The following is a 15,312-nucleotide window of genomic DNA, read 5'->3' on the forward strand; positions in this document are numbered from 1 at the left end:
TTACAACAACAACAATAACAACTACTACTACAACTACTACTACTACTACTACTCCTTCTACACTATTACAACAATAACAACTACTACTACTGCAGCTACGAGTACTACTACTACTACTACTATTACTACAACTACTAATACTAGTAATATTACTACTTCTACTACCTATTGTTACTATTGATGCACTGGACACTGATATTTAAATGACAGCAATAAGTTCTGTATGCTCCCAGGCAGCACTGTTGCCATAATCAAAAGGAGTAGTAAATTGCTCATTGTTCTACGCTTCCTCCTCAGTAATTCGGTCTTGTATCTTTCCATCAGTTTACTTCTGGTTTCCTTGATTATTCAGACAAAACACACTTGTGGAGTTACTTAGCGAAGCAGGGAGAGAAAGATAGATAGAGAGCCTCAGATGATAGTCATGCTTCTCATGTGCAGCATGATAAAGCCATGCTCGGCCCTACACAGTGACCCATGAGTTTGTCCATAGCATAGCATAAATCCCTTTATATATAAAACCCTTTGGTTTCAGGAAGCTGCAGTGTTTTGACACAAATCTATCAACATAAGGAAGATAGAAAGGCATAGCTAGCTACTGACTTTTGATATATTTGACACTCAGGGTGAAATGTTGCAGGGAAGATTTCATAGTTTGGGCACATTGAAGCTCTGTTTTTGCCAGGAGGCCTATTTGGCAACAGTAGCTGATTGTGTTAGAAACGTTACCTGCTGCTACTGGGAAATGCTTTGAAACTGTCAAAACTGCTTTTTGGAGACAGCTTCTTGGATCACAAGGAGAGCCAAGAAAACCGGCACTATTAACATACATGAGTTTGAAACAAAAACTTCCATTACAAGTAGATTCACAAGAACGTCAATCAGCAGTTGCACTGTGTCATTTAAAGGAGCTGTATCTTCAAATGTATTTCTGTAAAGCTCTATTACATCTAGTTGGAATTGAGTTTATTGTGAACCGTGTCAATGAACTCAGTGTAGAGTATCTGAGCTGTGTTTTGACACAGATTTGACCAGCGTTCAATGCTGCAGAGTCTGTGCATCTGCTAGTCGTCTCTCAGGTCAGGTTGCACAATGCTCTGGGCGTGTGGAGTGCAGTTTTCTTAGCACACCTCAAAATATCAATGCTTTAATGAGTTCTACACTGGGAGAAGAAAACAATTGAAGGTGTAAATGTAATATACTGAAGTAGTGTACAGAGACATCAGAGGTACAGTATGACTCAGGGAGTGGTGCATCGTTAGATGAATGCAGCCAGGGCAGTGCCTTGATTTCTTCAAACAGAGCAGAAAGCCCCCCAAATCAAAACGAAAACACTGACAGGTGAGGTCTCAAATAATACCTCATACCCTCTACCACCTCCCCCAACACCTCCCCTAAAAGAAATGGTGTATACATGTCGCCTCATGCCCACCCTCTGGTTCTCACGACGTTCAGTCTTGTTAAAAGCTCTAATTAGTGGCTGCTGGCTGTTTGGAAACAGATGTTTAAACCCAGCAAAAGATTTTAGACATCAAACAGGGCGGGAAGTAAAGAGATTCGCCCTTCCTTCCCCACAAATACAGATTTCAGAGAAGTGTATCAGTGGAGAAAAGTTTTAAAAAGATATATAATTAAAAGCACATCCCTCTCATTCTGACTAATTTCTCTTTTCTTTATTTTAAACAATCGTTTAGCAAAATTTACTTCGCAGCAGTAGGTGCGTAACTTGTGGGGTAAGGGGGGTCGTGACCCCCCCCCCCGATAATATACCATGATGAGTTTAATTGATTGGAAAACACTTCCCTACTATAAAGCGCCAGGCAGCTACTGGATTTATGTTGCTTTGCACAACAGTGACTCAGTTCCTCGTTTTATGATTGGATCCCCCCCATTGCCAAATACCATTTTGGTTGGTCCCCATAGGCAGCTGGCAGGTTCAGGGAAAAGGAGTTGAGTACTGCTTGTAAGAAAAATAGAAATTTGCAATTTCTCGTAATTTCCCTTTTCATCGGTCTGCATTGTATTTCTTTGGTCTGCAGTTACAGCTCAGCATCGCACACTCCCCTCTCACTCTTTCTCTTTGTGGTGTTTGCGCTCCAATGTATGAATGTTTAGAAAGTTTAAATTGAGTAAAAGTTCATGAACATTTCATAAATGTATTCCTATGTTGTTGTGTAACTAGCGAACTATTGGTTATGACATCATTTTGTGTAAAAATTGTTTTATACCGAGTGATGCAATGTTAGGTTGGCTATTTTAGCTAGGATAACGTTAGCTAGCTAGTTAAGCTAGTACCAAAGCTAGCACCACAGTATCTGGATCTTTCCCTTTTCAACTGTAGTCAGTGTTCACTCTAGTGAAAAAATAGCTAGTGCCCTTAATGGAGGTGCCAATGCCAAAGAAGAGAAAAGTGCAGGACATACGATTTTTGAGGGAAGTGCAGAGGACTGTAAGTAAATTAATGAATGGCTACATAGCTAGCTAGCTACTGTACCATTAATAATAGACTGGCACTATGTAGTCAGCTAGCTAGCTATACCTATTGCCAGACAGTAAATAAATAATTTAGCTAATAAAAGCAGAATCTAATTCATGTAAATAAGCTAACCCCATCATTGTTAAGGCTAGCTATTTTTGTATGTGATAATGGTATTTGGTCATATGATTATAGCAGGGTTCAAAGACAGGCAATAGAGAGAGTGAGAGAAGGAGAGCACCACCCATGTTGAGGCAGGGAGAGGACGAACAGGTCATCAGGTGAGAATTTGAGTTATAAGGCATTATCAGTTCAACTCCTCATCTTTGCTGATTGTAGCCCAATTACTATAACAAAACAGTTGTTCCTTTTATTCTGAATTAATTTGGTTGTCATGGCAGGGGTCAGAGACAGTCAGTAGAGAGAGTGAGAGCACAGCCCATGTTGAGGCACAGGAAGAGAATGAACAGGTGAAAATTTGTAATTTGAGTTATAAGGCAGTCTGGTAAAGCACATTGCACAGCAATTTACATTGCACACAGATTGGAACATTCGGTTCAACTCCTCATCTATTCTGAATGTATCCCAAGTGATATAACAAATGCTGTTGCCTGCATTCTGATTTCATTTAGTTGTCATTTGGTTGTGAAGACGTGGCTGTGCTCAACAATGACACAAAGCAGACTGAACCATGTTGTCGTGTGTCATATCCACCAGGAAAAGCTGGATACCAAAGATAGGAAAACAATATGCCAGAATTGAATTTCTGGAAGTGACAAGCTAAAACAGGTATTTGGCGCATTTAAGTTAATTGAGACTGAAGATCTGACCCGTGGTGAAGGGTACACAAATAGAATAATGGGTTTTGACATTTAAATGTAGTTAAAAAAAGAAGGGGTGTGGTGGTGATTTTCTGAACCGTGAAGAGTAACAACACAGTTTAAAGTAAAATAGAAACATATTGGCGTTTCAGTTGTGTTTGGGGTATATTGACCAAATTATCAGGACATTTTTGGATGTATTCTACCTTCAAAATTCAAACAATAATTTCACAACTATATATATATAGATATATATAAAATAATCTCCCGGGGTGCGTTGCCCCCAGACCCCCCTAGAGGGAAACCCTATTGACCCTGAACCTGACCCCTACCCCCCAATATCCAACACAAAGTTACGCCCTTGCACAGCAGTATGTTTGTGTATAATGATGTCATGATTGATCGGAACATAGTTTTGAGGTTCCCGCTGCATGATTAAATGTTTACAGTGGCTGTCGACAACATGGAGACATTTGCAATGGTAGTAGATTCCTTTCAACAATATTTTCATTGGAATCACTCAATTGGAACTGCACACCCACCACAAATGCTGCCATCATTTCACATAGCGAGTACGAGTACGAGCAACGTGCTAAGATCGTAGACGGACACATTTACATGTAAATGCAGGTAATTTCATGACAACACAAACTGAGCCTTTCTTCATACCTTCGGGATAGCTTGTTTGAGCGTCTGGTGCTGTGAGTGACAATTGTATATTTAGATTAATGATGCTCTTTTTTCTCCTCTCTCTCTCTCTAATATGTAGCAGAGCTTATTACACATTGACTGTGTGCATTGTGACTTTTTGGTCTGGCCTTTGTAAATCCTTAATGGTTGCCTGTTGGATCTCCATTAGAGGCATGCAGCATCATCTGAGGAGAGGGAGCATTCCATTGGCCTCCAGAACAAATGTTTAAAGCACAGCAGGTGGAAACTGTTATGGGTAAAATTTTACTAGGAAGGCCAAATTGGATCGGTGAATGTTGTGTACAATTAACAGAGAGTAATCCTGCACATGATTGGTGTGTAGTGGAAGGTTCTCATTTGGTCTCCTTATTGCTTTGAGATTAAAGGATTGTTTAGTGTCAATTGTTGCGTGTCTCCATCTTAACCGTTCTTTGATGACTTGTGTTTGATTTCAGCATCAGTGATGCTGAAACTTAATACGATGTGGGTTTGTTTATATTCTTTGAAATCGTGGCTTCACATCCCTTTATGGTTGCTGTTACATGTCTTTGAATGGAACGACATAAAGCAGCGTGCGATGTAACTTCATTCGTAAAAATGGCTGTTTACGATTCCAGGACAGATATATTTAGCACAAATATCTTAGTAGTTGTAGCTAACTTCATAATTTAATGTCATATTTGCTAAACATTGAGTCATTATCGTACTGTTAATCCCATTGAAGACAGACAACATACCAGTAACAATTCACAAGTAAGACAGTCAACAGAAGTCATTTAGGTCATAACATTTTAATAGACTATTAAATCCCATTTTTAATGACACAATGAGGATGACAGGAATAAGGGGATTAAGAATGATGACAATATTAAACAGACACAGCATTTGATAAAGGAAGGAGCAAGGCTTGTGTCACAAATGGTACTCTATTCCCTATAAAGTGCACTACTTTTGACCAGGGTCCTGCACTGTTTTTGGGACAGAGACATAGTGAAGCGTTTGAGTGCTCTGTAGACATTTACATTTAAGTCATTTAGCAGACGCTCTTATCCAGAGCGACTTACAAATTGGTGCATTCACCTTATGATATCCATGTAATACCATGTAATACCATAGACCATGTAATACCTAGTATTGCCTGTGGTCCTACTCTGCTACCAATATGTCTTATTTGATCTTCGTCTGAGGCTGGTTTATAGAGGAGTCTGTCTCACTCTTCCCCAATTAAAACAGCCCAGATGTGTGTTTCTAACGGTGGTCTGACAATGAATTTGGGGGCAAATACTTCAAAGTACATGTTTTTTTCTTTGCATAACTAAAGTGTTAGTTTATAAGACCTACATATGTAACACACACTTTTCAGTGAGACTGACAGTCAAAGGCCTGAGATAGACGCCTTTGGAGGATATGACCATGTGTAGTTGGACGTTAATGTTTCCTCATATAAGAGGGCATTCAAATCGAGGCGATACACTAGGAAAAAAATGTTATTTGGCTGTCCCCATGGGAGAACCCTTTGAAGAATCCTTTTGGGTTCCAGGTAGAACCTAATGTGGAAAGGATTCGACATGAAACGAAAAAGAGGTTCTACCTGGAACCCAAAATGGTTTCTTCAAAGGGTTCTCCCATGGGGACAGCCAAAGAATCGTTTTATATTTTTTTCCTAAGATGATACAGTTGTAATAGAGGTAGCAGCCTTTGGTATTGCTGTAAATATTGTATGTATTGTTTGTTTATATCATCTGACAGTGATTACCATGTATAATATAGTATCTGTTGTAAACATGATGGATTATTGTGTGAATATAATTTAGAGCAGGGGTCCCCAATTAAATTCAGCCTTGGGACGATTTTTCCTTGAGCGGAGTCGGAGGGGCGGAACATTGTTATAAATCATTTGTACACCGCAAATTGACAGCAAGAATCCCAAACAGATACAGTGCCTTCACAAAATATTCTTACCCCTTGACTTTCTCCACATTTTGTTGTGTTACAAATATGAATGGATTTCATTGTCATTTTTTTGTCAACGATCTACACAGAATACTCATAAAATAATGTCAAAGATGAAGAAAAAGTAAAACATTTATTAAAACAAATAATGAAAAATAAAACACAAATATATCTTGAATAGATAAGTATTCAACTCCTGAGTCAATACTGTACATGTTAGAATCACCTTTGGCAGCGATTACAGCTGTGAGTCTTTCTGTGTAAGTCGCTAAGAGCTTTCCACATCTGGATGGTGCAACACTTGCACATGATTCTTTTCTAAATTCTTCAAGCTATGTCAAATTGATTGTCGATCTTTGCCGGCAGATCTTTTCAGGTCATTGATTGTCAAGCAGATTTAAGTCAAACCTGTAACTCGGCCACTCAGGAACATTTACTGTCTTTATGGCAAGCCACTCTAGTGTAGATTTGGACTTTTAGGTTATTTTCCTGCTGGATGGTGACTTCATCTCCCAGTGTCTGGTGAAAAGCAACTGAACCAGGTTTTCCTCTAGGATTTTGCCTCTGCTTACATGTAGCTCCATTCCGTAAATGTTTTTATCCTGAAAAAACTCCCCAGTCCTTAATAATTACAAGCATACCCATAACATGATGCAGCCACCACCATGCTTGAAAATATGGAGAGTGGTAATGCGTTGTATTGGATTTGCACCAAACATAATACTTTGTATTCAGGACAAAAAAGTAAAAGAATTTACCATATTTTTTGCAGTGCTACTTGAATATTTGTATTCTTTATAGGCTTCCTTCTATATATTCTGTCAATTATGCTAGTATTGTGGAATAACTACAATGTTGTTGATCTATCCTCAGTTTTCTATCTCAGCCATTAAACTCTGTAACTGTTAAAGTCACCATTGGCCTCATGATGAAATCCTTGAGCGGTTTCCTTCCTCTCTGGCAATTGATTTAGGAAGGACACCTGTAGCTTTGTAGCGACTGGGTGTATTGTTACACCATCCAAAGTGTAATTAATAACTTCACCGTGCTCAAAGGGAATTTCAATGTCTGCTTTTTTTACTCATCTACCAATAGGTGCACTTCTTTGCGAGGCATTGGAAGACATCCATGAGTCCATGCAACTTATTATTTGACCTGTTAAACCAATTCGTTTTTTTCATTTTTAATGAATTTGTCCAATTTTTTTATTTTTATAATTTCACTTTGATATTTTTGCGTATTGTGTGTAGGCCAGTGACCCAAAAAATATCAATTTTATCAATTTTAAATTCAGGCTCTAACACAACAACATTTGGAAAAAGTTTACTGTCTTTTATGTCCAATATGTTTTAATTAAATAAAATCACCTGCGTACCACCTATTGGGGAACCCTGCTATAGAGTGAGACCTGTACAAGACAGGCAGTGTTAGCAGTGAGCGTCAGTAATGAGACCAGTGTTAGGCTAGGTTGCATTCCAAATGGCATCCCTATACACTGTAGGCCAGCAATACTCAACTGGCGGACCGCGGTCCGTATCCGGACCCAGAACGGGTTCAATACGGACCGCGGGTACCCCCACAGGAATGCACAATTTATAGTCCAATATTTACACTTGTTTTGGGGAAGGGGGAGTCTGATAGGAACAGTTGTGATGTGTAGCATGAATGTATATGTGTGTGTGTGTGTCACAGGAGGTTGGTGGCACCTTAATTAGGGAGGACAGGCTCGTGGTAATGACTGGAGTGGAATTAGTGGAGCGGTATCAAATACATAAAACACATGGTTTCCATGTGTTTGATGCCATTCCATTTGCTCCGTTCCAGAAATTATTTTGAGCCGTGTGGATGATTGTATATCTGTGTGGGTGTGTGCGTGAGTGAGTGCATGTGTACTAAAGTGTGGCGGGTCAGTGCAGGTGGTCAGTCCAGTTCAAGTGTTCAGCACTGCGATGTCTTGTAGATAGAAACTGTCTCTGAGCCTGTTGAGAATTGCAGAAAATGTACTTTTAAACTGCAAAATGTTCTCTCCGCCCCATGACAAAATGTGTAGAATTGCAGGGAAGGAGCTTTTAAAATTGCAAAATGTTCTCTCTGACAAAAAGAGGGGGTGGGAACAGTTTGAACAGTTTGGGGTCGCATGAGGGGGGGGTTTGTTATACTACGCCGATAAATGACAATATCCATCCGGACCTTTGCCACCTAGGAAATATTTGTGACCTCACTTTTTCAAATTGTACTTTAGTATACCTGCCATAGGCCATACGGCTTTGGTCAAAAGTAGCGCACTATATAGGGAGTAGGGCGCCATTTGGGACTTGGGAGTTGCTAATCAGTGGATGGCAGACACAGATATGAGCATCAGACAGTTCCTGTACTCTGATCTCTGTTCTCCCCTCCAGGCTTGTCTAGCCGCTGGTCCTATGAGTGAGATTCTAAAACACAGTCAGTCAGTTCCGTATCCAAAAGGGCTCTTTAAATCACTGTCAGCGTCTCTCGTCAGTCAGCACGTGGACTCAGCTCATGCTCCCAGGTGCGTGGTTGGACACGGCGTGGAATAAAGGGAACAAGCTTGCTGATCTGATCATCATCACAGCACTCATGTCATGTCGGGCCACTTATGGCATGAGCAGGCAGGTCCCATTCCCAAAACTGTGAACAGCGCTGAGGTTTCAGTTAACAAATCTTACTAGATAGACAGTTGATTGTGAGAATTCATTAAATAAACTACAGTAAGGATACAATTAGACCAGTTCAGTGTGTATCTAAAGGGTTAAGTGGGTTACTGTTGTGTAATTACAGGGTGTGTATAAAGCCAGAAGGATGCAGTTCAGGGACGCAATGCGCTGATGTAAAAACAAAGCATTAAAGTATTTAGCCAGGTTTGTGATATTTGGTCTGAATGGGCTGTGATCAATAGTTGTTAGCTTTGGCCCCAGTGAGATCAGGTGTTGTTTCTCTTTCCGTATCATTCCTAATGGATGGTTCAAGTGGGTCAATTTATCACTCTCCAACTCTCATTCACACAGAATAGCACTTTCTCTCTATTCAATGGGAACACCCACAAGAGGCCCTGAAATGGAAACCCACAGCACACAAACCCATGCCTTAAAAAAAGAAATCCTGCTTCTTCACAAAGTATATCTGCTTTGGCAACTGTTCAAAATGACCTTTAGTCTTAGAGTGGCTACGACCATGTCCTCGGCTCAAACCGTCAGAATGCTCTGTTTAATGGATCAGAACACAGCTGAATAATAAAGTGGGTTTCAACTCGTTTCTATCCAAAGGGAAAAAACGTTTCGGGATCTCCTCGCTCTTCAGCAGATTCTATCTCAAAACAAAGAAAGAGAAGCCAGCACATTAAATAGTCCAGTTTCACCCCAGCTCGTTTCAGCTGTGACTCACATACTGTACTAGTAGAAACGTAAATCCTCTGGCTTTCAGCAGACTAAACTTGTTTTCAATCGTCTTCATGTGTGTGTGTGTGTCCCAGGGCAGCTGGGTAGAGGCCTAGGAGAGAGTAGAATGTGTGAGTGCTGAAGGTGTGTGTTTGTGCTCGTGCTGTTGATAGGGGTGGGTGTAAGGAGCATCTGTCAGTGCTGAGGGTGGCCCCTTTTCCTGTTGGTAATTGGATCTAAAAGTTTATAACTCAGGCTGACAGATGAGTGCGTTGTTGAGAGAATGGGAGGTCTGGGAGTGTCGGAGGGACATCCTCAGTCGGGATGCGAACTTGACATTGTCATGAAAGAACACTACTGCAGTACAGCTTCGGCGAGTCAGTTATTCCACGCAAAACCGCTCAATATTAGGCTAGTGCTACTCTACCTCCATATTTGTGGTGCCTGTCATTTTTTTATGACTAATTGGTTACTCAGCAATATGAAGCACACACACACCTCATTTTGGGAGAGGGGTCCAGGATCAAGTGGAAGGGAGTTCCACCACCTTAGAGTGAGAAATGGTGTAGATAAAGTTTATTTCTGTTGAACATGATTGCAGAACAGTCAGGCCAATTACTTTAGTGACAATTATAAGTCCTAAATGTTACCAGTTGTAGAATGAAAAAGGAGTCTAATCACAGTCTAGTTCATTTGCCTAATTTGATGAGGGAACATGTGTCCTACTACAGGATGGGATGCAGGAGGATGTTAACATGCAGTTCCCTGTTCCCCTCTGTGCAGGTGGTGATGAACCACATGAGACGGAAATGCAAATGTCACGGGACATCAGGAAGCTGCCAGCTGAAGACTTGCTGGCAAGTCACACCGGAGTTCAGGGTGGTAGGCTCGCTGCTCAAGGAGCGTTTCCACACAGCCACCCTCATCAAAGCCCACAACAGGAACACGGGCCAGCTGGAGCACGCCCACCACCCCACACACAGACGACTCAACGAGCTGGTCTACTTTGAGAAGTCCCCGGACTTCTGCGAGAGGGATCTGCGGTCCGACTCGGCCGGAACGCAAGGGAGGATCTGTAACAAGACAAGTCACGAAATGGACAACTGTGAAAGCCTCTGCTGCGGGCGAGGCCATAACATTTTACAGCAGACCCGCAGTGAACGATGCAATTGCAAGTTCCACTGGTGCTGTTACGTGGTCTGCGAAGAGTGTCGAATAACAGAGTGGGTCAGTGTCTGCAAATGAAGAAATGCAGAAATGTAATAATATACCTACCTTTTTTTTAAACAGAGAAAGACTGCAATGCACCCCTTCCCTTTGCAATGGACTGCCATTTCCATTAGTAGAATGGATCGCACGAAAACAAGACTGGAATATAGCCAGTTCAAAGAGGTGTACAATCAATGTGTGCACAGCATGTGTCCAACCAACATAGTTCAGAGACTCTGGATCTGCACTGCCTTTCATCTCAGAAAGTGTTTTTAGGATAAATTAGATTAAAGATAGTGAAATACTTTGAATAATATTGATAACTGAGCACTCATTTATTTAAACAAGGCTTCCTCAAAAATGACAAATGGCGGATTTTGTTATCTCTAGACTAAAACAACTGCATGGGATTCCGGTAATTTAAGAAGAAGAAGACAAGCAGCAGTTGGGAAAAGCTAGAGATTGTTCCAGAATGTTACATCTACTCTTGCTATACGCAGAGTGACAGGTTAACCATGCCAACTAATTTCAAATGTTTTGTAATGTTTCAGGTTACAAAATGTGCCAATTCTAGATGTCACTCTGCAAAATGGCTACCGTGTCCCTCACAACAGTACATTTGTCCATACTGGTAAAAAAACAGGAAATGTGGACTAGAGTGTTGACTGTTGCGGGTGTTCTCTTGCATGGATGGAGCTGTGAAGACAGAGGATCAGAGGATCAAGCGATAGAGACATGAGTAGTTACAGTACACAGAATGGACATGAGAAACAGCCCGAGGTCAATGGTGGAGCTGATTCATGTCTGGAAGGCTGAAACAATGAAATGACTGGGCCAGTTGGTTGGTCTATGCAAAATCGGGTCATCTATAGCCCTGCCTTCACACTACTAGTCAATGTTATAAAGCACTACCGTTATCTCATAGGTTTGACTCAATGGACAGTTAGAAATTGACTGGGTTGTGGTCCAAAATAGGGGAGGGGCGTTTTTCTATTGGGCACAGGGGTGGGTATAGTGCGTTTTTTCTCTGGTTTACATTCGCCCTTTTGCAGATTTTAATTTATGATTTCTTCCATCCTAGCCAAATGTCCTCATCTGCTTGTGCTTCCCCTATCAAGGTGTTTTGGTACTTCCCTTATGCACTACGCTTTTCCGCACGTTAATTATACCACAGGTTGATATAGTCTACCAGTCTAACTGTCTATACTGCTATCTATCCACCATTCATAGTGACAATAGTGGTAGGTGGATCGTTTGCAGGTTGGCGTATATTGTCTTGTCCTGAAGGCAGAACTGAGTGATGTCCCGTTAGATTGGCCAGCTGCAAAGTCAAAATTGGCTATATTGTAAAAATGTATGAAACAAAATGCGTTTTGGTCTTAATTTTAGGTTAGAGTTAGAGTTAGTGTAGTTAAGGTTAGGGTTAAGTTTAGGGTTAGGTTTAAAATCAGATTTTATGACTTTATGGCTGTGCTAGCTAGTGCAGAGCTAACTCCAGAACAAGATTCATGACAGAAAATGTTAACCTGCGGATAATTTTATCCAGATCTGATATATGCTAAGTAGCAATCATACCACACATAAAATCATTCAAATCAGCACCAATTTTCAATATAAGAGGAGACGCCGGGTGCATGAAAGAACAGTGAAGACATGAGACACGCAACTCTAAAAGCTCCCGCATTGATCTTGTTTAGGAACAATACAATTACCCTTCCTAGACTAGCCTACAACACCACAATGCAATGAATAATTGCATTATTGTTTTCAAGTGAGTACAAAATTCATGCTCTAGGCTATAAACTGCAATGAAAATGTCATTTGAAAAAGCCCTATTATTTGAACATTTCATTCCATTAATTTCATTTGGATCAGTTCTCTCAAGTTGTCTTATAATATTGGAGCCACATATGCTCCCAGCAGGCCCAGTTATTCAGGAAAGCTTAAAAGGATACTTCGGGATAGACGTCCAGTCATTGTGCTAACGCTAGTTAGCATTGGCTCGCAAAACGACCTTTAACTTCCTTCAAACTGGACACAGAGACATACAAATGGTATCCAAGAGGTTCGTCTGACTCTGGGGAAGTATATAAAGAGCCTCATTGCCAAAATCCCAATGTGTCCCTTTAACACTGCTCTGCCTTCTCTCCGATCTGAGCGACTATTCCTCGCGCACCTAGAACCTAACGCTTCAATATAGCCTAAATATTTGTCATTTCACTGTTAAAATGTATTACCTTTTATGTCTGGCATAAACACAACCGGTCACAATGTTTTAATCTGGTTAGGCTACTTCAAAAGCCTCCTTTAGGCTACTTGCGCACATTCGTCCAAAATACCATTCCAGCATCCAAACTGCAGATTGTGGTGTTAAAAACGCAAACCATGAAGTTGGTCTACTTTGCTTATTGGTTGTGGTGCATTGGTACAGAAACCTGTTGGTGAAAAACATGTTTTTATATATATAGAATTATAAATATAGCATCAAAATCTTGAAAATTGGATTTCCCCCTAGCTGATCATTGTCTGCAGCCGGGCTCTGATCGTAGTGTAGGTCTAATGGAACAGGCAGGGAGAGTTAGCTGTCCGAGGTGGTTGTCAAACCCTCAACATTCTGGCCCGTAGCCCTGCGTGGCACCGACTGTGCCACAAAAGCATGCAGAAGTGGCAAAGTCGATAGCCACGTTTTATAAACACAGATATTGTGATTTTGGTCATAAACATCATTTTTTGTTAATTCTGTGCGGGGGTGTACATTTTATTTTACAGTACAGGGGGAGGTTTGTGGGAAAATATTTCAAATGTTGCGGAGGGGGGCGATTTATTTATTTTTCATATGACACCTCAAGTTGGACCAGACCCCCACCCCCAGTACATTTCTAACTGTCCCCAATTAAGTTAGCTGTAAACCACCATTAAAGTTTGTACAGATGAATGGTTGATGTAAGTCCTTCCAAACCTAAAACTCAATGCAAATATATGGTTGTCTATACACTGTAAAAAAAATAATAATAATAATAATTGTTTCAACTAAATATTATTAAGTAACTGGTACCACAGCTTTTCTTTGTGTGTTTACACACCTTTTCGGTTAAAGGGTTAACATTTTTAGTTGGGCCCAAACTTAGCTCCAACGTGAGAAAACCTAGGCAAAAATCCAGTCATGTTAAAATGATGTGTTTGCTTAAATTGTCTCATATGTTCATTCAACTAGAAATTATTATTTGGGCATCTTACCTAAAAAAAACAGCTGTGGAACTATTTAAACAGACACAGTGTGTTTAACATACAATGTTTTCAACGTACATATTTGACAGACATGCTTACCTTGTGCATGTTCCTTTATAAAGTAATTCATATTCAACGTGTCCTCTGAACTCACAACCTCTTGGTTTACGGCATGCTAATCTTCCTGCTACGGCATCATGTCTGTGTCAACGACTGATTTCACCCGTACTGCTACACTTTGCACTTCAGAGTAAATCTCAGCTCTGTTAAAAGTACACTCAAGAAAAACTATTACATTTATCATAGTGATTAAGGAGTAACATTAAAACAGAGTAATATGCTCCGCCAACGTCAGACAACAATACAGAAAAAAAGAAAAATCACTTAAATAAGTCAATCAAATCAACGATGAGAGAATAGTCAGATTAAGTGATAATTCACAAAGACATGGTGGTGTAGCAGGAGGATCGGAATGCCATCAACCAAGAGGTTGAGAGTTCAAATCCCAGGTGAATATATAATAATTCTGTAAATATACATGCACAATGTAATTATGTGTTTCAAATATGTATGTTAAAATCACTGTCAGTTGCACAGACTTTTTTTTTGTTAAGATGCCTAAATAATGTCTAGTTGAATGAACATATGAGACAAGTTGAGCAAACATAATTTTAAATTGACCGAATTTTTGTCAAAGTTTTCTCAAGTTGGAGCTTAGTTTGGACCATATATACATTTTCTGTTCAGGTAACACTTGGAATGAAAAGTTGAGTAAACAGAAAAAAGTCTGTGGAAGCAGTTACTTAATAATAATTAGTTGAAACAACTAGATTTGTGGGTGTTTTTACAGTGTATCCTTGTTTGCTAATAGGTCCATTGTTTGCCTGTGCTGTGTGTTTTATTATGAAAATCGAATTTCTGCATAGAATATATCAAAATGCATTTTATCAAAGAACTTGTCAGTTAGGGTAATTTATTATGAGCAAATACATTGGGTCTGTGTTAAAAAAAACACATAATATGTTACTGGTAAAATGTTAGATTATTTTGATGCAGATTAGTAGTTTGCACATTCATTTTGTTCTGGAGAACATGTATTTTGGGGATATAACATAGCAATATGCGTTTTAAATTTAAAATAAAAATACATTTATTATTTTTCATATTTGATGGTCCTGGTTATTTTCTAAGTTATTTTATTTTTGTGGATAACTTAATATTTGTAAAACAATAAAGAACTAAAGTAAAAAAATATATATTAAAAAAAAGGGACTTTAATGTGATGACAAATGAGAAGAGTACATTTGTTTAAAAAAATAAAGTGCAAAAAATGGATCTGGTCATGAGTCAGCAACTTTACTGGTGATGCACATCATCCCGACTCTTTTTCCCTCCATAGATGTTGTTGTTTGCGTGCAGCAGCAGATAACACCACTGTGGCATCCTGGCTCAGTGATGCATTCTCAGTTCCCTAGTGTAGGATGAAGTTACCAAGTCAAGTGTAAGAATGTGAGAGATATGCTTTCAAAGTAAATAGATG

General features: G+C 39.8%; 1 protein-coding gene across 1 annotated transcript in view; it reads left to right on the top strand.

The window, feature by feature from the left end:
• Nucleotides 1-10,580, top strand: part of LOC120057755 (protein Wnt-10a-like) — a 21,985-nt gene extending 11,405 nt beyond the window's left edge. Inside the window, exon 4 of the mRNA XM_039006230.1 lies at nt 10,119-10,580. Within this exon, the coding sequence (XP_038862158.1) occupies nt 10,119-10,580 (462 nt within the window). The remainder of the gene's footprint in view (nt 1-10,118) is intronic.
• The last annotated feature ends 4,732 nt before the right edge of the window (nt 10,581-15,312 follow it).

This window comes from Salvelinus namaycush, chromosome 13 (assembly GCF_016432855.1).
Source record: "Salvelinus namaycush isolate Seneca chromosome 13, SaNama_1.0, whole genome shotgun sequence".
NCBI classification, from domain to species: Eukaryota; Metazoa; Chordata; class Actinopteri; order Salmoniformes; family Salmonidae; genus Salvelinus; species Salvelinus namaycush.